Source organism: Myotis yumanensis, unplaced genomic scaffold (genome assembly GCF_028538775.1).
Source record: "Myotis yumanensis isolate MYYU_CA2020_CCGP unplaced genomic scaffold, mMyoYum1.0.hap1 SCAF_3, whole genome shotgun sequence".
Classification (NCBI taxonomy): Eukaryota; Metazoa; Chordata; class Mammalia; order Chiroptera; family Vespertilionidae; genus Myotis; species Myotis yumanensis.
In genome coordinates this window covers 164,188,653-164,212,394 of record NW_027223754.1, presented here as the reverse complement: position 1 = coordinate 164,212,394, position 23,742 = coordinate 164,188,653, and the positions used below count along the sequence as shown (strand labels likewise).

The 23,742-nt window shown below is 40.7% G+C and overlaps 1 protein-coding gene across 4 annotated transcripts in view; it reads left to right on the top strand.

Moving 5' to 3' along the window:
* Nucleotides 1-23,742, top strand: part of ATF1 (activating transcription factor 1) — a 58,300-nt gene that overhangs the window by 3,951 nt on the left and 30,607 nt on the right. For 3 of the 4 annotated variants that reach the window (XM_070410241.1, XM_070410242.1, XM_070410240.1), the window contains exon 2: nt 2,807-2,905. In XM_070410241.1, the coding sequence (XP_070266342.1) occupies nt 2,813-2,905 (93 nt within the window). In that variant the 5' untranslated portion in view covers nt 2,807-2,812. Of the gene's footprint in view, nt 1-2,806; nt 2,906-17,742; nt 17,947-23,742 lie in introns of those variants that run through there. The other variant, XM_070410243.1, reaches the window with a different exon arrangement.

Genomic DNA, 23,742 nt, shown 5'->3' with positions numbered 1-23,742 from the left:
TAGCATGTAGAAAATACGTAATTCTATCTTTGGCGCTGTCTGTATGTTTACTTTGTGGAATTACATTTGTATTAGTGTAGATGAAAAAAATCATGGCACTATTCCTGAAGAAGGGACTATTAGGTAGGCTTAAAAGCAGTTGAAGAAAGAACAAAGGAAATAACTAGATGAATTTGTCAAAATCAAAAGTTTTAAAATAGCCTTGGCTGGTGTGGCTCAGTTGGTTCAAGCATTGTCCCATACACCTAAAGGTTGCAGTTTGATCCCCAGTACAGGATGTTTGTCTTCTCTCTCGCTTTCTCTCTCTCAACCTGTCTTTTTCTCAACCCGTCTTTCTCTTTCTCTTTCCTCCTCCCCCTCTTCCTCTCCCTTCCTTTCTCTCCCTTCCTCTCTCTCTAAAAATCAGTAAAAGCATATGAAAACTTTTTAAAATAAGCATGGTTAAATCATATTGAGAAAGTATTTGTATCAACATAATAGAAATAAAATTTATATGAAGAGCTCTGGCTGGTGTGGCTCAGTTGGTTGGAGCAACGTCTCATACACTGAAAATTTGCAGGTTTGATTCACAGTCAGGGCCCATATCTAGGTTGCGGGTTCCATTCCTGGTCGAGTTGTGTGCATGGTCAACTGATCAATGTTATGTTCCTTTCTCTTTCCCTCTCCCTCTCCTTCTCCCTCTCCCTCTAAAAAAATCAATGGCCCTCGCTGGTTTGGCTCAGTGGATAGAGCGAAGGCCTGCGGACTGAAGGGTCCCAGTGGCACATGCCTGGGTTGCAGGCTCGATCCCCAGTAGGGGGCGTGCAGGAGGCAGCCAATCAATGATTCTCTCTCATCATTGATGTTTCTCTCTCTCTCCCTCTCCCTTCCTCTCTCTGAAATCAATAAAAAATATATTCTAAAAAATCAGTGTAAACATGTCCTCACATGAGGATTAAAATAAATTTATGTGAAGAAATAATGTAGGCTAATAAGGAAAACACTAAGTTCTGGTAGGTGGATGGACAAGTAATATGAACAGATAGATAGCTCACAAAACTAATGGATATATACCTAGAAGTGGGATTGTTGGATCAAATAGTAATTCTATCTTTAATTATTTGAGGAACCACCATACTGCTTTTCACAGCAGCTGCAATATTTTACATTCCCACTACAGTGCACAAATGTTCCAATTTCTCCATATCCTCACCAACACATTTTCTTTTTTGTTTGTTTTATATTAGCCACCCTAATGGATATGAGGTGGTATCTCATTGTAGTTTTGACTTGGCATTTTCCCAATGATGTGATATTAAGCATCCTTTCATATGTTTGCAGGCTAGCCTTCTCTTTTTTTCTTTATTATGTCATTGCACAAAACCACAAAAAACTTAAATTCTACCCAGTTTTTTTACCAGTCTTTTTCTAAGTAGTTCTTCATTTGACATGTTCCATCTCGTATAACCCATTTATTCTCATTCTTAACCAGCTGCCATATCCTCCAGTTGATTAGATCAGCTAGATTTTTTAGAGCCTCCTTAGGTATAGGTTTATTTAGTTAATTAGTTAGTTCAACTTCTCAAATTTCCCACATAAAACTATATGTGCAATTAGAAACTGTCCCTAGGCTAGAGAAAGGAATGCTGTGCTGTGTCCATGGACAGGAAGACTATCATCTTATATAATAAAACCCTAATATGCAAATCAACTGAACAGCGGAATGACCAGTTGCTATGATGCACACTGACCACCAGTGGGCAGATGCTCAATGCAGGAGCTGCCCCCTGGTGGTTGGTGCGCTCCCATGGGGAGCGCTGCTCAGCCAGAAGCCAGGCTCATGGCTGGTGAGTGCAGCAGTGGTGGCGGGAGCTCCTCCTGCTCCGCAGCAGTGCTAAGGACATCCCCTGAGGCAGTGGTCTGCAAACTGCGGCTCGGCAAACCGTGGCTCGTGAGCCACATGCGGCTCTTTGGCCCCTTGAGTGTGGCTCTTCCACAAAATACTGGCTCTTTCACAAAATACCGACTTTGCATGGGCCAGGAAGTTTCAATCGCACTGTATGTGCGTGCCCACACGTGGTATTTTGTGGAAGAGCCACACTCAAGGGGCCAAAGAGCCACATGTGGCTCATGAGTCGCGGTTTGCCAACCACAGCCCTAAGGGATCCTGGACTGCAAGAGGGTGCAGGCCGGGCTGAGGGGGACCCCCCCCCCCCCAAGTGCATGAATGTCGTGCACTGGGCCTCTAGTACTTAATAATATGTAAGGAAAAGTCTTTTTTTAGATCCTCACCTGAGGATTTTTTCCACTGATTTGATTCTTTTTTTTTTTTTAGAAAGAGTAGAAGAGAGAGGGAAAGACAGAAATATCGATGTGAGAGAAACACATGGATTGATTGCCTTCTGCACGGCACATTCAGGGCCCTGGCAGGGGAGGAGCCTACAACCACAGTATGAGCCCTTGACTGGCATTGAACCTGGGACCGTTCAGTCTGCAGGCTGATGCTCTATCCACAAACTGGTTAGGGCATCCCAATTCTTTTTAATGGAGGCAACCAAGTTATCAGTTCTTACACAACTGTGCAGTGTACTATATATATTCTACAGTATTTTTCATTACCAATTTTAAGATCCTATGCTTAGATTGCTACACTCCCAGAGCAGAGTTGTGGGAACATGTTGAGTCTGGTTAAATTGAGCTCAGCCCATCGTATAGAAAAGCTTTGTCTTGTTCCTCTGAAAATGTATGCATGTTAAGAAAAGAAATGAATTCAGATCTCTTGAAAATGATTAGAAAGCATCTTTTAATTGACTTTTTTTCTTTACAGTTGATTATGGAAGATTCCCACAAGAGTAACACTTCAGAGACAGCATCTCAGCCTAGTTCAACAGTTCAAGGAGCTCATATTTCTCATATTGCTCAACAGGTAAGGCAAGGACCAGCCAACATATTGAGCCAGTTAGGAATATTTTATATGCAGATTAATTGGTTGTTTCAGATCTCTAATTACTAATGTTTTAAAAAGAACCAAGCCAAAAACAAAAACAAACAAACTATAAAGTGTTGAAATACATGGAAGGTAGATTTTATTTAAATACTAGTGTTCTGGTGCACGGATTTGTGCACATTGAAAGGAAATTAATTAGAAGAAATGTTTTAATATCGCTATTCACCCTTTCTCTATCATAGAAGTGTCAACCAAATTCACAATCAACGACAGATCTGAACACACACTTGTGATTGGCGCCAGCAAGAGCTTTATATGTATTGCACTTATGCAAGTGAACTTAGCCTCTTATATATGTAGAATAAACTTGCTTAATTAGACCTGCTTTCTGATTTAGCTAAATTTTTTCCAGCCCAGTGAAGCACCCCAACTTCTCTTTCAAGTAATTGTCAGCAACACAGCAGTAAATATCAACATGAAGCACATTATTATTATAGATCACACAGGGCGAACAAAGGGTTTAACTACAGTAGTGTTTGACTATATTCTGCGCAGTAAGAAAACCTGAAGTCATTTTCAAGTTCTACCACTTCTTCTTTTTAGTCGGGTCAAGTTTTTAAACTTTCTACATCTTCGTTTTCGGGCTAATGAAAAGAAAATAGGATTCCACTGAGTCTCCTATCTACCTACTCCAGGACCTATGTGAGGATCAAATGAGATGAGGCATGTGAAAATGCTTCACAAATATTTGGTTAAAGTGTAAAATGTTTCCACCTGGTTATAAAGCAAGTCATGTTCCTGGGCTGAAGAAACTCCAAGGAGGCTAGTCACTAGGGAGAGGAAGCTGGGCGTTGCTATGTGATGCCATTACCCAGCACCCACAGTGACCGTTCCGGGCTGGGCTGGGGGCTGCATTTTGCACCATGGGGTCTTGGCAGAGTTGGCTGTGATTTGGTGTGGTGTAGCTCTGGGGTGGTGGTGGGACCTGTGTCCCACTTGGGGAAAGCTGGGTGTTGGTTTGTTGCCGCCAGGTCCGTGGTGCCGTTTATTTTTAAATGGCCAGTGTGTGTCATGGCAGCTCCTGTGTTGAGCATCTGCCCCCTGGTGGTCAGTGTGCATCATAGCTAACGGTCAGACAGATACTTAGCCTTTTTTAAAAAATATTTTTTTATTCATTTCAGAGAGGAAGGGAGAGGGAGAGCAAGAGAGAGAAACATTAATGATGAGAGAGAATCATCGATCGGCTGCCTCCTGCACACCCCCCACTGGGGATCGAGCCCACAACCGGGGCACTTGCCCTTGACCGGAATTGAACCCCGGGACCCTTCAGTCCACAAGCCAATGCTCTATCCAGTGAGCCAAACCAGCTAGCGCAGTCTTTTATACATATATATAGATCTTGTCAAGATCATTCAGTTTTCTTTTATACAATGTATATTTAATGTTGTATATACTTTTCAAAACTTGAAGTAGATTTCATTTTATGTGGCGCATGATTTAGATTTTTTTAGACCAATTTTGTTGCTGCTAAAGAAAGTGAAAATTATTTGGCTTATTAAATTACATTAATTTAAACAGACTAATAGTTACAGTAGTAGGTTTTCAGGTCAGTATATTTATTGTGGGTATTTTTGTTGAACTGAAAAATAGTCATTCATTAGAGTATTTAAATGGACAGGCATGCGTATTGCAGAATTGATGTTCATATTTTTATTTACTTATATATTTTTATTGATATCAGAGAGAGAGGGAGAGGGAAAAAGAGATAGAAACATCAATTATGAGAATCATTGATAGGCTGCCTCCTGGGGATTGAGCCCTCCCGGGCATGTGCCCTTGACCGGAATCGAACCTGGGATTCTTTAGTCTGCAGGCTGGCGTTCTATCCACTGAGCCAAACTGGCTAGGGCAGAACTGATGTTTTTAAATTTCAAATTGTCTGATCCATGCACCTGACCCAGTTCAAGGGAAACAACTGGCAGGATTTGTTGCCAGTGGGGAGATATGAACATTCAAGCAAAAAGTAGAATTTTGAAAAACTTTTATTCACCATTGTGAACTTGACAGCTTCCTAATAATTACAAACTTTTTTAACAAAGTCATGTATGGGTACAAGACCCATTCAGAGTGCAAGACAGACCAGTGGATTTTAATGTTAGCAGAGTAAGCAAAGTTCAGATTGTACCTTGCAAATAAACTTCAAGAAACTATAAACTGTCAAGTTTTGATGTGGTATCAAAGAAGAATATTTACAATTACCTGAAAAGACTATTAAAACACTCCTCCCCTCAACCAAAATAACATATGGCAACATATTTAATGTAGAAGCAGTAAGAGAATTTAGCCATTTTCTATTAACTCAAACATTGAGGAGGTTTGAAGAAATATAAAGCAATGTTATTTTTCTCACTAATTTTGGAGAGAAATTTAGTTGTGTTAATGAAAATATTTTATTTATACTAACATAATGGAGTTATGGTTGTTATTTTGAAATGAACTTAAATATTTTTCAAATTTCTATTTGAATTTTACATGAAGTATTGGTAGATAAAAACCCACATAAATAAAAGTTCTTTGAGGTCATTAATAATGAGTAAGAGTGTAAAAGGATCTTGAGACCAAAAAGTTTGAGAAACAGACACCTAAAAGGTCAGTCTTTCAAGCTTGATGCATCCTTCTCTATTATTTGGCTATATCTATGAAGAACAGTATCTTCTCCAGATGGCTCTGGAAAAACAATAGATGGATTCTTCCAGTTACTTTTCTTTTATTAGAGCCCTTCACAAAAATGTTCTAATTCAGTTAGCTTACGTCTGTATCTCAGTTATTTTGGTTACCTGTGAATGTATTCCAAGTTTCCTTAGAAATATATTTACAGTGAGGTAGAATAAGTACATTTCTAGATAGTAAATAGTTGTGTAATGATTTTTAAAAATAATGTCACTGTGGCTTGACTGTTAGACTCTAAATTTTGTAAGGAAACAGTATCTAATATAGCAATATTTATTCAATCATTCAGTTTTAGCGGGCAGTACAGCAATGAACAAAAGTCTCAGCTCTCATGGAACTTACATTCTGGTTTTGGGGAGATAGGCAATAAAGTGAATATCAGTTGGCAGGATATGCTGTGGAGACTAAGAAAAACTAGGTAGGAAGGATAGGAAGTTATTGGTGGGGACAGTGGGGCTTGCCTTTTTATAGAAGGTAGTGAGAGAAGTCCTGTCTCTGGAAATACCTCTTCAGTTATATGGACCAACAGTTGTAAAACTCTGAGACTGATGGGCACTTGACATGGTTAAGGAACAGCAAGGAAGTCGATGGGGTGGAAGAGAGAGGAATGAGGAGTGATATGAGATGAGGCAGAGAAGGGGGTGGAAGGGGAGAGATACATCTATTAGTTGCCTCTTCCCTATATTATACAACAGATAATGTAGGCCTTATATGTGACTGTACGATTTTTGGTTTTTAAATCTGGGTGAGATGGAGAACCTTTGGAGTATTTTGAGAAAAACATTAACTGACTGATATTTTAATATGATCACTCTGGCTGCTTTTTGAAAGTGGAAGCAGGAAAACCAGTTAGGAGGCAGTTTTAACGAAGTGCATGGAGACAGTAGTGGCTTAGACAGTGGTATTGAGATCAAGTTAGTGTCTCCGTATGATTTGTAAAGGCAAAAGTGATTGCTTTTAGAGTCAATGTGGGTTTTAGAGATAAAAAAGGGGTTAAGATTGACTACAGTTTTTGGTTTGAATAACTGTAAGAATGGAGTTGCCATTTATTGACATGGACAACACTGGGGCATGTTTTTCTTTTCTTTTTAAGGAGATGTTGGCAGTTAGGAGTTTGGCTTGTAAAATTTGTGATACTATCTGTATTAGTTTTCTATGTTGCAAAACAAATCACCACAAATTTAGGGCTTAAAACACATTTATTATCTCACAGTTTCTGTGGAGTCAGGCATGTCTTAGCTGGATTGCTGCTTCAGAGTTTCACCAGGTTACAAGCAAGGTGGCTAGTGTGGGTTCATATCGGGAGACTAGACGAGAACAATCTAAGCTCACTCAGGTTGTTGGCAGGATTCATTTTGTTGCAGCTGTAGGACTGAGAGCTTCAGGTTTCTGTCGGCTGTTGATGGGAGGCCACGGTCAACTCTTAAGAGTTCATTTGCAATTTGCTGCCATGTGGCCCTCTCCATAAGCAGTTCATAGCATGGCAGCCTGCTTCGTCTTTTTTTTCTATCCTCACCTGAGGATATATTTTCCATTGATTTCTAGAGAGAGTGGAAGGGAGGGGGCGGAGGGGGTGGGGAGAGACAGACAGACGGATATCGACATGAGAGAGGTACATCTATTAGTTGCCTCCCACATGCACACTCCTACTGGGGCTGCAACTGAGGTACATGCCCTTGACCCAGAAGTGGTCCTCCAGCTGATGCTCTAATCATTTAGCAACACTAGCCAGGCTCCTGCTTCAAAAAAAAAAAATATATATATATATATTAATTTTCCCCATTATCATTTAGCCCTCCATACCTTCTCCCCCCTTCTCCCCCCCCCCCCCCCCCCCACACACACACAGTCACCACTCTGTTGTCCCTGTCCCTGAGTTCTTGGTTTTCTTTTGTTGCTCAGTCCCTCCACGTTCCCTGCCTCCCCCTCTTGCCCCCCCTCCCAGCTGTCACCCTGCTCTCTATGAGTCTGGTAGCCTGCTTCTTTTTTTCCAACAAGAGAGTGAGAAGAGAGTCTGCTAGCAAGACAGTCATGTAATATAACATAATCAATGGAATGATATCCCATTCCTTTGCCATAAAACATAACGTAATCATGGGAATGGTATCCCATCATCTTTGCCTTGTTTTGTTGGTTAGAAGTCATAGGACCCTCCCACAACTCAAGGGGAGAGGATTGCACAAAGACATGAGCACCAGGAGGAAGGGGTAATGGGGCCACCTTAGAGTTTGTCTGCCAAACCAAACAAGGAGATTTGTCCAGTCGGCAGTTGGATATATATGGTCTGGAGTCCAGGGGAGAGGTCCAGACTAGAAATGTAAATTTAGGAGTTGTGGATATATAAGTGGTATTTAAACTCATGGGGGTGATTTTTGGCTTCCACTAGGACAGCCGTGGGCAAACTACGGCCCGCTTGGCCCGTTTGAAATGAATAAAACTAAAAAAAAAAAAAAAAGAACGTACCCTTTTATGTAATGATGTTTACTTTGAATTTATATTAGTTCACACAAACACTCCATCCATGCTTTTGTTCCGGCCCTCCGGTCCAGTTTAAGAACCCATTGTGGCCCTCGAGTCAAAAAGTTTGCCCACCCCTGCTGTAGGATGTAGAAAGAAAAAGTGTTTTTTTTTTAAACTATATTTTATTGATTTTTTACAGAGAGGAAGGGAGAGGGATAGAGAGTTAGAAACATCGATCAGCTGCCTCCTGCACACCCCCTACTGGGGATGTGCCCCAAACCAAGGTACATGCCCTTGACTGGAATCGAACCTGGGACCCTTCAGTCCGCAGGCTGATGCTCTATCCACTGAGCCAAACCGGTCAGAGCGAAAAAAGTATTTTTTATAAATATGTTTTTATTGATTTCAGAGAGGGAGAGAGAGAGAGAAACATCAATGATGAGAGAGAATTATCAATCAGCTGCCACCTGCATGCCTCCCACTGGGGATTGAGCCTGCAACCCAGGCATGTGCCCTGACTGGGAATCAAACCGTGAACTCCTGGTTCATAGGTCGACGCTCAACCATTGAGTGAGTTTCTTTCACAGCCAGGTGAAAGGAAGAGTATTGATCTTACCCTAAAATCAGAAGAAACTAACTTCTCTCAATCCATCAGAGATGGGATATGGTCATGGCTTACCTGTAGTAGAGGACAGGAAGAAGGCAGGTCTGTCATACGGGGAAAGAACAGTTCAGCTAAATTTTTAATGAATTGCTAACGTCTAATTGTGGGCTAGCATGGGAATAGAACCCTTGGGAACTGCAGACACAAGGATAGATAACACCCACTTGTAGGCTTTTCTCCAAGGACCTTCAATAGTTGCTCCTGAGGAAGATTAGGAGAAGCAAGGGAGACCAAGGGAAGCCTCACTAGGTGGTACAGGCCTGCCTGGACCCCTTTTCCCTGTGGAAAGCAACTTTAAGCAATAGGGGAAGGGAATAAATCCCATTTTCCATTGTGACTGGCAGATGTGAAAAGATAAAGAAAATCCATAAACCCTGAGGGAAGGGCAGGAAACTACCCTAGGTTCAGACCATTAATTTTCTTCCTACTGGGAGCAAGCCCCACCCACTAAAACTCAGGGTTGTAGGGCCTGAGACTGGGTCAGAATAACAGAGCACCTTTCCCCTGCTAGCAAGTAAATCAACAGCAGTTTACTCCTGGAGAGGGCCAAGAATATGGAGAGCGACTCTGGGGCAAGTGCACAGAGAAAGCTTGAAGTTGAGGGGTGAGTAAGAACATGGAGAAAAACTCTCTGGCAAACCAGCCTCCACTCTAAACAGTAGGTCACAAGGGAGGAATTTGAAGCTGGAGGTGCATTTAAGGTAATCATAACAAGAAAACTAAAACCCAGCTCAATCTAAATAGATTGACTCAATCCCTACCCTCTCTTACCCCCCTCCCCCACTAAAGCTAGTAGAAGAATTTTTACTACTCATGTAAAAATTATGAAACATGTACAAATAAGCAAAACAACTGTCAAAAGTAAGAATAATAAAAAACTCAGGATGACCCAACTGTTAAAACAAAAAGAGAGTAAATTTAAAATAACAATGAATAACATATCGAAGGCTCTAGTGTAAAAGATGGACATGTATGGATAGATGATAAGTTTCAGCAGAGGAATAGAAACTGTATGTCAACTGGAAATCCTATATAATAAGAGGCTAATATGCTAATTGTCCCCTCGGGAGTTTGACCCTCAATATGACGTGCACTGACCATCAGAGGGCGGCACAGAACGAAGGAAGGCCCCTATCAACCCTGATCGCTGGCCAGGCCTAGGGATCCTGCCTGTACACGAATTTCATGCACTGGCCCTTTAGTGCTAGAAATAAAAATTATGACATACATGGAGTATGTATGGGGGCTTATTAGTAGACTTGACACAGCCAAGGAAATAATTGCTGAGCTTGAAGATAGGTCAACAGAAATTATCCAAACTTAAAGAGAAAAAAATGTGGGGAGAACAACAACAGAGCATCCCAGAGCTGTGGGACAATATCCATTGAACAGAAATACAATTAAAATCACGGGACTAGATGAGATTACTGTGGAACGAATATAATCAGAGAGAAGGAGGTTAATAGATTTCGCTCTGAGGCTTTCTAAATTTGGCGTTTGGGCCTGGGCCTGGGCCTGGCTCAGTAGTTGAGCGTCGACCTATGAACCAGGAGGTCAAGATTCGATTTCCAGTCAGGGCATATGCCTGGGTTGCGGGCTGGATCCTCAGTAGGGTGTGTGCAGGAGGCAGCCGATCAATGATTCTCTCTCATTGATGTTCTATCTCTCCCTTCATCTCTGAAATCAATACAAAAAACTTTTTTTAAAATAAATAAATTTGGATTTTGGGGAGATTAAATGGGGATGGTCAGTGAGGTAAGATGAAAATCAAGAGAAATTGGGATCTGGAAATTAAGAATGAGGTGATGGTCAACTGTGTACAATGCTGCTTGATTATTATTATATTGCCTTGTGGTACAAGTCTCATGATCATTTGAGATATGTTGTAAATATAATGCAATATAGGTAAAATGAGGAGTAAAAAATAACTATTACACAGTCGAGCCTCATTATTCAAGGATTCTGTATTTGCAAATTCACATACTTGATTGCCGGGAGCCGGTCCATCCTTGCTGCTTCAAGGGACCTGGCATATATGGCATACTGTTCTTAATATGTTTGCTCACCTTCTTGGCGCTATGTGTTTTAACCAAGGTCACCTCTCCGAGAAAGGTGGTTTTCCCAGGTAGGGATTTTCCCCTGAAGTTAGGGAGGGGATAAAACTCCTTAACTAAGTGCCAGGCGGGTAGTTAATCACTTTAACTACAAACAATCATGCTTGAGCTACATAATCTTTACTCCCTGGAATGGAGATAAGAAACGCCCTAACTTTTGGAATAGAAATTGATAGGATTAAAATCAACTGGTATAAATACAGATGTAACAAGACAGCAGAGGACAGAACCTAGAGACAGGACTTGGCTGGATATCCTACACAGAACCTAGAGATAGGACTTGGCTGGAGATCCTAGACAGAACCTAGACACAGAACCTAGACACAGAACCTAGAGACAGAACCTAGGGACAGAACCTGGACACAGAACCTAGGGAGAGAACATGGCAAAAGATCCTGGACAGAACCTGGCTACAGAACTTCTCTGGAGAACCTAATCAGAACTTTGCTGGAGATCCTGACCAGAACTTGGCTGGAGATCCTAGCCAGAACTTCGCTGGAGATCCTGACCAGAACTTGGCTGGAGTTCCTGGCTAGAGATCCTGGCTAGGCTGCTGATCAACTGAATGCTGTCTCTGTGTCATTCCTTCTTCGCCGACTCCGTCCACACCTTTGGGGACCCCTGTACCCGCTGGGGCTGGACCCCAACACTTGATCAACTTATTTGTATCCTCCAAATAAAAACTCACAGCACTTTTGTGGTCATTAGTGGAGATGCACAGAATGGTGAAAAATTTTAATCACTTGATGTACACCTTCCCAGCTGAGGTTGAAAAGACAGTGCTCTGTCTTATTTTAGCTCTCATTTTGTAAACAGTTCTTCTTTTGTGTTCTAGTTAGTGCCATGTTTTTTTGCATTTTTGTACTTTTTGTTGGTGATTTTGCTGTTTAAAATGGCCTTTAGGCATAGCAGTGAGTGTTGTCTAACTGCAAAAAGACTGTGATATACCTTATGTAGAAAATACATGGGTTAAATTAGTTTCATTCAGGCATGAGTTCTAGTGCTATTGACCGTGAGTTCAGTGTTAATGAATTAACAATGTATGTATTTAAATAATGTGTCTTTCGCCCTAACCGGTTTGGCTCAGTGGATAGAGCATCAGCCTGCGGACTCAAGGGTCCCAGGTTCCATTCCGGTCAAGGGCATGTACCTTGGTTGTGGGCACATCCCCAGTAGGGAGTGTGTAGGAGGCAGCTGATCGATGTTTCTCTCTCATTGATGTTTCTAACTCTGTATCCCTCGCCCTTCCTCTCTGTAAAAAAATCAATAAAATATATTTTAAAAAATAAAAATCATCATTCTCCCCCTTTAAAAAAAATAATAATGTGTCTTTAAACATAAAACAAGGTCATGTATTGACCAGTTGGTGAAAATGTGCCCAGGTTTGCAGGAAGCTGGCTCTGTATTTTCCCTGGTAGCAGTGGTTCAGAATTTGTCAGTTCACTACCACAAATAACAAGAATGGACTCTATTTGGCAGCAGGGAGTTAGTTGATTGATAATCTCGATAAGAGCTATTTCAGTTTGAGTGGGGATGAAAATCTAATTGGATCCAAGAGTGCATGAAAAAAAAGAGAGGAGAGAAAATGAGTAGACACAAGAAAGAAAGAAAAATAAAGAAAATGAGTAGATAAACTCAATTGACCACAAAATGGATAGACAACTTCTTTGAGGATTTTTTTGCTACAAAATAGAGCTAAAAAGTGAATTTTCTGGAGGGGGTGTAGGTTATGGAAGTTTTGTTTTTATTATTACTTTTTAAGATGGAAGTAATAGACTATTTGTATACCAGTGGGAATGATAAAGTAGAAGGGAAACATTTGATGATACAGGAGAGAGAGGGCAATCCTGCAATTATGTCCTTGAGGAGGGAAGATGAGAATTAGTAGAAAAATTTGTTTTATATGAGCACAGGCACATCATAATAAGAAAGAAAGTAAATAGATTAGGCAGGTAGATTTGAGATAAGATACCCTAAAGTTTTCTTTTGATGGTGTCTTTGTTTTTCAGTGAAATAAAATACTTTGAGAAGAACAGATGAAGGAGAAAGGATGAAATAGTCTGCTAGGACAGTAGGGACATAAGTGGACTAGGGATATGTAGTAGGATTGCTGGAGAGCATTAAAGTCCACTTGAGGTTACTGATCATGGATTTGTTAACGTAAAAAAAAACACCACTGAAACCTGTAAAGAATTTTTGTGAGTTTATTTGAGCCAAACTGTCGACATATGCCAGGAAGCAGAACCTCAACGAATTGAGATAATGCTCCAGAGAATGGCGGGTTACACCTGTATTTATACATTGCAATCAAAAGAAAGGGAGGTAGGTGGGTTACATGAAATCCATTGGTGATAGACTAGAAAGGTGGGAGAAAGCAAAGCAGGGAAACCCTGGGATTGGATAAAAAGTAAAATGATAGACACATACTTAGGTGGGTGAAGGAATTTGTGGTATCTGTCCTGGAGCCCCAGGCACATTAGGTTATGCCCCAAGAGGGTCCAGAAAAAAGGAAGTTACAAGTTACCCAGACATTTCAAAGGGTATATTATCTTAGATGCAAAAAGACAGGCTCAGTTAAGGTAAAGGTTGACCTTGTTGGTGAAGATACTGGCCTAGAACGTAACTACCCACTATAACTGCTTTTAGTTAAAGTTTAATTTCAGACCATCCTTTGTGCTAACTTTAGGTCTCTGAGTTTGCAAGACTGCCATGCAGGCCTTCCCTGAGCTTGTCAGGTTAGCATGTGGCCCCTTTCTTCCACAGATTTAAAGAGATTAAGTTTAGTTGTGTGTTTTTCTCCAGATTCAGGTATTTGCATACAGGTTACAGGCATAGAGTAGTTGAGGTATCAGGATTGTTGCTTAGTCAAAGAACTACAGTGAAGCAGGAAAAGACAAGGATATTGGAGGTGTATCAGATGTAATACTGGACTGTGAAGTTTAAGCTGTATAAGGAAGTAGGGATTTGATGGGTCAAGAGCAGGGAAGAGGGTAGGCTCAATGGATTGATTATAGGTTCCTATGGAGTCTAGGAATTGTTAAGAGTCCAATAGTAGCCCTAGCTGGTTTGGCTCACTGGATAGAGCGTCGGCCTGGGGACTGAAGGGTCCCAGGTTCGATTCCGGTCAAGGGCATGTACCTTGGTTGCAGGAACATCCCCTGTAGGGGATGTGCAGGAGGCAGCTGATCGATGTTTCTAACTCTCTACCCCTCTCCCTTCTTCGCTGTAAAATCAATAAAATGTATATTTAAAAAAAAAAGTCCAATAGTAGAGGTAGTGAGTTAGAAGTAAGTGATACTCAGAGAGAGGGATACTTGAATTTGAGATTATGAAGAGTTGCATTTATTGGTAATGATAAGGTTTAAGTAAGTGGTTCTCAACTGGAGTGGTATTGATCCCCCACCAAGATGTCCAGAAATTTGTAGGGGTAGGGATGGGTTGCCACTGGTATTTCATGGACAGGGGCAGAGATGCTGAATGCTTTGCATTGAGCAAGATATTCCTGCACATGGAAGAATTGTTTCTAAACAGACATTTGAGAAATGTCTGTTTATGACAATCAGAGTGGGTGGCTGAGGAGGGTGGAAGACCGGGCTTTGTAGGAGAGGAATCAAAAACAGAGGCTTGGGCATGGAAGGATAGTGGATGTTGCATATTGAAATCACCACAAATTGTATCAAGAGTAGAATTGGAGAGAATAGAGTGATTAGGGTATTAAAGTCTTAAAGAAATGAGGGCACACGACACCACACAGTCTGCTGCTATGAGTCTCAAATTTAAGAGTTTTCTGGAAGGAATTTGAATGGACAGTGCTCTGAGAGTAGCAATGAAGAGCAAAGGAAACACCCACCCTATCTATAGGATCATGGTAGATAAGTGCAGGAGAGAGCCACAAGGGAAGCAGTGTTCATCAGTGGAGAGCTAAGGTTCAATTATGGCAAGAACATGAAGGGGAGGGACTCAATTCTTAATAAATTTCATTTAATTACAAAGTGTATGTAGATTGAGAGGCAGTCTTGCTTTGTGGACACAACAATGGATGCAATCAGCTCTGGTTTGAATGGTGATTTTGTTACTTAGTAACTCTGGAACATTGACTAAGTCACTTAACTTATTTATTTATTTATTTATTTATTGGTCACTTAACTTATTTAGACTTGATATTCATCATCTGGAAATTAAGGGCATCAGACTTGATGAACCCGAAGGTCTTATCCAGCTCATAACTTCCAGTAATTCTCATGTTGTAGGTGAATTTGTATACTTGAACCATGTGACAATGATGGCAGAAACAGCTAACATTTATTGAGTGTCCATTGTTTGCCAGGTGCATTTCTAAGCATTTTACATGCTTTAATGTCTTCAACCCTCATATCAGCCTCACTACCTGCTTTTATAATTGCCATTTTAGAGGTCACACAACCAGTAAAGCTAGAGACAAAATTTGAATTTCAACCATTTGACTTCTATCACAGTTTGGTTTTCCTAGGAAGCTGATTATGAGATGGAGATTAGCGTGCAGAAGTTTTATTGGGGAGTCCTCTAGGGATTACCACCTTTGGAATGGAAAGAAAGGAAGAAAAGGAAGCAGGATTGAGCAGAGGGAGGATTCACTCTCAATGAAGGCCTCAACCAACCCCATATCTTTAGCTAAGATAGTTCTTTAAGAATTGGGGTAAGGAGCCAGCCAGGCCTTTGTATCCCTGCATGCACCAGTCATTGGATCTTGAGAAGGGGGGAATGTGCAACCTGGAGCAAGGTGGCTCTCATCATCCAGGGCAGTTCCAAAGAGAACTGACAGCTGAACACTGTCTGCCAGCAGCTGGGGAATAGTCTTTAACTAGTGAAAGGGGATCTGAGAAATATATCATAGTGTCTCCTACAACTCCAGAGTCTGTAATCACCAGTCCTTTGTTTCCTCGAGGCAGAGGATGAGGAAAGTGAGGATAGTTAAAGAAATTACATATAGACTTGACTCCAAAACATTAATGTTTTTTTAATTGATTTCAGAGAGGAAGGTAGAGGGAGAGATAGATAGGAACATCAATGATGAGAGAGAATCATTGATCGGCCGCATCCTGCACACCCCACACTGGGAATTGAGTTTATAACCTGGGCAATGTCCCAACCAGGAATCGACCCATGACCTCCTGGTTCATAGGTCGACTGAGCCATGCCGACTGGGGAGCTCTAAAACATTTTTAAAACAGATTGATCTTCATTCCATTAATAATTTTGACTTGAGCCCTGACCGGCTTGGCTCAGTGGATAGAGCATCGGCCTGCGGATTGAATGGTCCAGGGTTTGATTCCGGTCAAGGGCATGTACCTTGGTTGCTGGCACAACCCCAGTAGGGGATGTGCAGTAGGCAGCTGATCGATGTTTCTTTCTCATCGATGTTTCTAGCTCTGTATCCTTCTTCCTTCCTCTCTGTAGAAAAATAAATAAAATATATTTTTAAAAAAATAATAATTTTGACTTGAGAATTTAACCCAAGGTTTGTCCAGGGATATGCTAAGAATGTGTTTGTGTGCAACAGAACTTTTGGTAATCCTTTCTTACCTGGAAATTCTCCATCTAATGTCTTGGATATTCTTGGTCATCTGGGTTTTACTTTTTGGTAAAGGCAGATCCTCCTGTAGAGTGAGTTAGAAATCTAGGTAAATTTATTTGGATGTTTCCAGCAAGCTGATAAAGGGAAGTAGAAGAATAATCTTTCTTTATTTGCTTAACAAGGTCTTTCACAGAGCCCAAAGTTTTAAATTTTGATTAGGTCCAATTTATCAGTTTTTCCTTTTATGGATTATCCTTTTGGTATCTCAGAACTCTTTGCCTAGTCCTATATTTCAAAGATTTTTTTCTCCTATTTTTTTCCTGAAAGTTCTGTATTTTACATTTAAGTCCATGATTCATTTTAAGTTATTTTTTAAAAATATTTTTATTGATTTCAGATAGGAAGGGAGAAAGATAGAAACATCTATAATAACAAAAGCATAATATGAAAATTGACCGAATGGCTGAACAGCGGAACGACCGTCCGGATGTCCTTCTGGACAACTTCTGAACAAAGCTGGGGCTGCGAGAGCCAAGGCAGCCAGGGCTGGGAAGACCTACTCTTGCACAAATTTTGTGCATAGGGCCTCTAGTCAATGATGAGAGGGAATCATCGATTGGCTGCCTCCTGCATGTCCCCTGTTAGGGATCAAGCCCACAACCCGAGCATGTGCCCTTGACCGGAATCAAACCTGGGACCCTTTGGTCCACAGGCTGACACTCTATCCACTGAGCCAGCAGCGGCACGGTGCACGAATTAGTGCGCGGGTGGGGTCCAGCCGGCCCACCCTGATCTGGGCCTTTCGGGCTGGCCAGGGGAGGGGCCACAGGCAGTTGGCCAGCAGGCCCCGCCCTCTGGTCAAACTCCCGTGGAACTCTTGGTTGAGAGGACAATTTGCATATTATCCTTTTATTATGTAGGATTATGTTTTATTGATTTTGGACTTTATTTGTTGTTAGTATTTAGAAAGGCAATTGATTTTTGTTTATTGGTCTTGTACCTTGCAACATTGCTGAACTCATTCTAGAAAGGATGATTTTTTTTTTTTTTACTATTCTATGGGATTTTCTATATAGACTGTCATGTCACCTGAAAATAGAGATAGTTTTATTTTGCCTTTTCCAATCTGTATGCATGTTATATATATATATATTTTTTTTGCCTTATTTCACTGGCCAGAGCTCTGTTGAATAGAGTTGTAAGAATGGATATCTTTTCTTTTTTTCTAATTTTAAAGGAAAAGCATTCATTCTTTTATCATTAAGTCTGATGTTAACTGTATTTTTTTATGCAGTCTTTTTAAAATTTTACTTTGGAGAGAGAAAGGGAGACAGACAGACAGACAGACAGACATCAATGAGAGGGAAACTGATCGGCCACCCCCTGCTGGGGATTGAGTCTGCAACGTGAGCATGTGGTCTGACTGGAAATCAAACAAGCCACCTCTCGGTGCATGGGACAGTGTTCAACCAACTGAGCCACACCAGCCAGGGTTATGGTAGGTTTTTTTAATAGATGCTCTTTGTGAGTTTGTGTAAGTTCCCTTCTATTCCTAATTTTACAAGAGTGTTTTTCATGAAGTGATGTTATATTTGTCAGATGCTTTTTCTGCATCAATTGTTGTCATTGTATGATTTTTTTCTTTGACCTGTTAATGTGGATTACATTGGTTGATTTTCAGATGTTAAACCAACCTTACATACCTGAAATAGCACTTGGTTATGGTGTTACATTCTTTTTATATGTGCTGGATTCTGTTTGCTAATATTTTGTTGAGGATTATTGCATCTGCATTCATTAGAAATATGGTGGTCTATGGTTCTCTTATTTGTTAATGTCATTGGCCTCATAAAATGAGCTAGAAAATATTCCTTTATCTTTTCTAGAAAAGATTATACAAAATCATTTTTCTACTGAAAATGTTTGGTAAAGCTCTCCAGTGAAACTCAGGCCTGGAAATTTTTTTGGAAGGGTTATTCAGGCTATTACATCTTATTTAAGTTTTGGCAGTTTGTGGTTTTCAAAAAGTTGATGCATTTCTTCTGTGTTGTCAAATTTATAAATATAGTGTTCCCTTGTTACCCATTTAATGACTGTGGGACTTATATTGATATGATAGTCCCTGTTTATTTTTTTAATCCTCACCCAAGGATATTTTTTCCCTTGATGTAGAGAGCGTGCAAGGGAGGGGAGGGAGAGAGAGAGAGAAACATTGATGTGAGAGAGACACATGGATTGGTTGCCTCCCAACAAGAGTGAGGGATTGAACCTGCAACTCATTGTGAACCAAATCTGTGACCCTTCTGTGCTCGGGTCCATGCTCTAGACACTGAGCCATGTCGGCTAGGGCTTCCCTTTTTCTTTACTTATATTGGTGATTTGTGTCTTCTCTTTTTTCTCTTTGTCCGTATTGCCAGAGGTTTATAGATTTTAATGATTGTTCCCTAAAGAATTAGCCTTTTGTTTTATTGGTTTTTCTATTGTTTTCTAGTTTTTAATTTTTTTTATTTCTACTCTTATAATTTTTATTCCCCTCTGCTCACTTTGGATTTATTTTATCTTTTTCTAGTTTCTTTTTAAAAAAAATACGTTTTTATTAATTTTTAGAAATAGAGGAAGGGAAACATTAATCTGCTGCTGCCTCCTGCATGCCCCCTACTGGGGATTGAGCCCGAAGTCCAGGCATGTGTCCTGACCAGGAATCAAACCAGTGACCACTCGGTTCATGGGACGATACTCATCTAACTGAGTCACACCAACCAGGGCAAGTTAACTACTTTTTTAGTGATTATCCCAATTACAGCATGCCTACGTAGTAAAGTCTAAAATTAATGAATACTTTAGTCTTCTCTCAGATGATCCAGTGACCTTAGAACTTCCTAACTTGTTATCATTGTTAGGACTTAATTTTATCTTTTTACCTTTTAATCCCATAAAACATCATATTTATTTTATTTAGTCAGCATTGCTTCTCCCTACCCCCACATATTTATCACGTTTGTTGCTCTTCATTCCCTCTTACATACCTAAGCTTCTTTACTTTTACAGCTTCCATTATGTTATGTTTAGGTATGGAAATTTTTTTTTATTCCACATGGGCGTTATTAGGCTTCTTGAATCTATGAATTGGTGTCTATCATTATTTATATAACATTTTCAGCCATTATCTCTTCAAATTTTGCCCCTGATCCACTCTTTGTCCTTCTCACTTTATCTTCTATCTCTTAACCCATCATATGTTTTCCATCTATTTGTCTGCCTGGGAGATAATTTCTTCTTACCTGTCACCCAGCTCATTAATTCTCCCATTGGCTTTGTCTAAACTGCTGGTATATCTGAACAATAGGTTTTTTAAATTTCAAGTATTATATCTTTATTTATAGAACATCTTTTTGGTTCTTTTTCATATCTATTATAGTTTTCTGTTTCCTGAAGATACTTTATTTTTTTTTTTAAATATATTTTATTGATTTTTTACAGAGAGGAAGGGAGAGAAATAGAGAGTTAGAAACATTGATGAGATAGAAACATCAATCAGCTGCCTCCTGCACATCTCCCACTGGGGATGTGCCCGCAACCCAGGTACATGCCCTTGACCGGAATCGAACCCGGGACCCTTCAGTCCGCAGGCTGACGCTCTATCCACTGAGCCAAACCGGTTTCGGCTCCTGAAGATACTTTAAAGTTTGTCTTAAAATAAGAGAATCTACTGTTTTGTTTTTTTTAACACAGTAAGCATAATCCTATATAATAAAACCCTAATATGCAAATTGACTGAAGAGCAGAATGACCAGTTGTTATGATGCGCACTGACCACAAGGGGCAGACGCTCAATGCAGGAGCTGCCTCTGGCTAGGGGCAGCTCCTGCATTGAGCATCTGCCCCCTGAGAGGGAGGGAGGCGATTGGTGGCAGCAGCGGAGAAGGGTGGGGCCAGGCAGCGGGCGGCGCCAGGCCGTCAGCCAAGGTGGGTGCCAGTGGGAGCCCCCCTGATCGCCCTGCCCCCCGGTCGCCCCACAGAGGGCCCTGATTACCAGCCAGTCCTAGGGATCCTACCCTATATATTGGGAACAGTCTCTTAGATTTAAAAATTAAAACCTAGCAAGGCAGCATGAGTGGGGGCGGGGGGAGTGGGGAGGTTGGGGGTTAATGGGAAATGAGTACACATTTGTAATACCTTAACCAATAAAGAAATTAAATAAATAAATAAATAAATAAAACCTGGCAAGGCTACTCTAACACTGAAAAAAACAGGATGATGCAGTGATGATATGCATGGACTCTGGCTGGCACATTTTGTGGTCATCCCTGATTCTGACACTTATAACTGTGTGACAGAGCCAATTACTTAACTTCTCTCTGCTTCAGTTTTTCCACCCATAAGATGGGGAAAATGGTACTACTGCCTCAGAAGGATTGTGTTACGTACTACTTTTTATAATCAGGGCAAAAAAATGTAGCTGCCCATATAACAGCAAGATGCCTTTCACCTGTATGAAAAGTATGGTCACTGGTGCATGCAGTGTCCTGAATTGTGAGAGGGATGTCCGACTGCCAGTTTAGACCCGACATCCCCAAGGGGTCCTGGATTGCGAGAGGATGCAGGCTGGGCTGAAGGGGCCCCCCCCATCCCCCTCCCCGCATGAAATTCATGAGCCTCTAGTTCTATAATCTGTTTGATGATGTCAATATATAAGATCACTAGGGTCTGATTCTGCTGTCTTTTTTTGCTTCATGCTCAGGTGCCTTCTGTGACTGGTTATTTTTTATTCTTTACAGTCCATTAATCTTGAAATATTGAAAGGGAGTTCTTTGTGGCCAAGGACGAGAGTGCCTTTCTCCCAGAAGAATTTACTATTCCTCATACCTGAGGAACTATTTTAGGGTTTGAGGCTTTTGTCTTTTTGGTCCATAGTGATGTTAACTTGGGCTGTAAATCTGCTGGAGAGCTGGTTAAATCTTCTTCAATCCTTCCCTCCCCCACACCCACACAACTTTTCTTCTGTTACCTTACCCTGAGTGTGTGACCTTTTGGAAGTTCCAGTTTAATAGGGATCTCCTATCTAACTAGTGCAGTGGTTCTCAACCTTCTGGCCCTTTAAATACAGTTCCTCATGTTGTGACCCAACCATAAAATTATTTTCGTTGCTACTTCATAACTGTAATGTTGCTACTGTTATGAATCGTAATGTAAATATCTGATATGCAGGATGGTCTTAGGTGACTCCTGTGAAAGGGTCGTTGGACCGCCAAAGGGGTCGCGACCCACAGGTTGAGAACCGCTGATCTAGAGACAACCCTGGCCTTTAGGTCCCTCTCTCTTTTGAGAACAATTCAGGTCTGCCTTGATAGGTGATTCTGTTTACTTGTTTTTGCTCTAGCTCAGATTTTGGCCTGGTAATTTAGAATAGAGTCTTTAGAATATAAGTGAAGCACAGGACAGAGAAGTGTCAAGAAGACCCTGCAAGCTAATAAGCTAGATTGCCTCTCATGGATGCTGGCAGAAGACATGAGAATCCTGGTTCAGAGAAAATTGACTTTATAACTTGTTGCACAGCAAACAGCATGAGCTTCATGTTTGCTCAGTTCCCCTTTCCTTCCCAGTTCCATGGGGTAATGCAGAGTGGTTCAGATGCTGTACTTGGAGTGGGTTTGTATCATTGCTGAGTGGGACTCCAAGCTTAGGAGACACCAAACTTTTAAAGAGAGCTGTTAGCAAACCTGTCCAACCTTTATCCTCAAGGAAGACTTACCTTTATTATTCTGGAAAGCAAACAAATCTGCCCTTTGCCTTGAAGGGAAGTCTAATTTGTCACCCAAAGCTATTCACCATGTCAACATCCTTGAAAAGATAGTCCAGAACAAAATTTGTCAGTGCCTCTTCTCAGAATATTCACAGGAACATCCTTAGAGAATTGTCTTTCAACCAGAAGAATGTAACAATATATCTCCTTTTTGTCCCACCCTCTCCCTGTTTCTGTTTTCCCAACATTTTTTTCTAGATGACAGCAAACTAAATGATTTTATTCTTTTACTTTTGCCATACATATTCCCCTTCTTTTTGCACACACACACCCCCTCCCATACACTCTCGCATAGATTTGTTTGGTGTGAAATTTTGCTTTTCAGACAGGTTTTTAAGAACAAATAAATGCCATATGTTAAGATGTGTGTACAGAAACAGTATATTTAAAACTTTTTAATTAGTGTCTTTGTGATTGGCATAGAAGGCAGTAACTATGGCTGTTATCTGGGTTTTTTGTTTGTTTTTTATCTTGAAGGTCTGTCATAGCACCTGGCCTGTAGGTAACATTTATTGAGTTTTATTATCTGTTTAATCCAGAATCTTAGTCCTCAAATTCAAAATATAATAGTGCCTAGATTTGCTTATCTAATCTATCCCCACTCCAATACTCTAGAGTAGTAGTTCTCAAAACATGGTATACATTCCCCATCATTGGTGGTATTCCAGATCTCTTTAGACAATGATAGATGGATGAATATTTCTATTTTATTGTGTTGAATTCAAAGACGTTATATCTCTTATTTGAAAATTGGGAAAGTGGCTGAAACAAGATGGATTGTCAACAATTCCCTTATTAAAATTTAGAGAGAGAAAACATTTCTCCCTGGTCATGCTGGCCTGAGGAATCTGGGAAGGTTGACATTATCTCCTGCGCCTTACCCCTCATTGTTGGTTGGTTGGCTGGAAATAAGAAAATTGGTCAAATGTACTGAAGTGAGGAAATACGGAATTCATTTTAGAAAAGTCAAAGATATACCCAGAATAAATGATAGGAATAACTTCACTAAATTATAATGTCCAAAATTGGGAGATATTGCATTAATTCAATGCTTTATTTAGGATCTAATGTGCCAGTTGGGATAACAACTGGGCTGAGAATACAGTGTGGAGCAAAAAGAGGCAAGTTCCTCATTCATGGCACTTGCTGTTAGTGGAGGAGACAGGACATAGGCCAGATATTCACCAAGATGCGAAACTAACTGAGAAGTGCTACAAAGGATTGTACATAGAACACATAGGATAGATTGAGAGACTATAATAGGGAATTTGACCTGTTGGGAATAAGACAGCCTTGGTAAGGAAGTTATGCTTGAGTTGTGATCTGAAGGATGAGTAGTTGCTAACTTTCCAGGAAGTAAGGGAAGACCTTTCTAGGCATGTGAGGGAATATCTATGCCAAAACCTTGTGGTGGGAAAGAGCATGAAAAGTAGAAGGGACTATCACTCTCTACTGTGGGCAGAACTAGGGAAATGTGGTTTCAGATGAAGC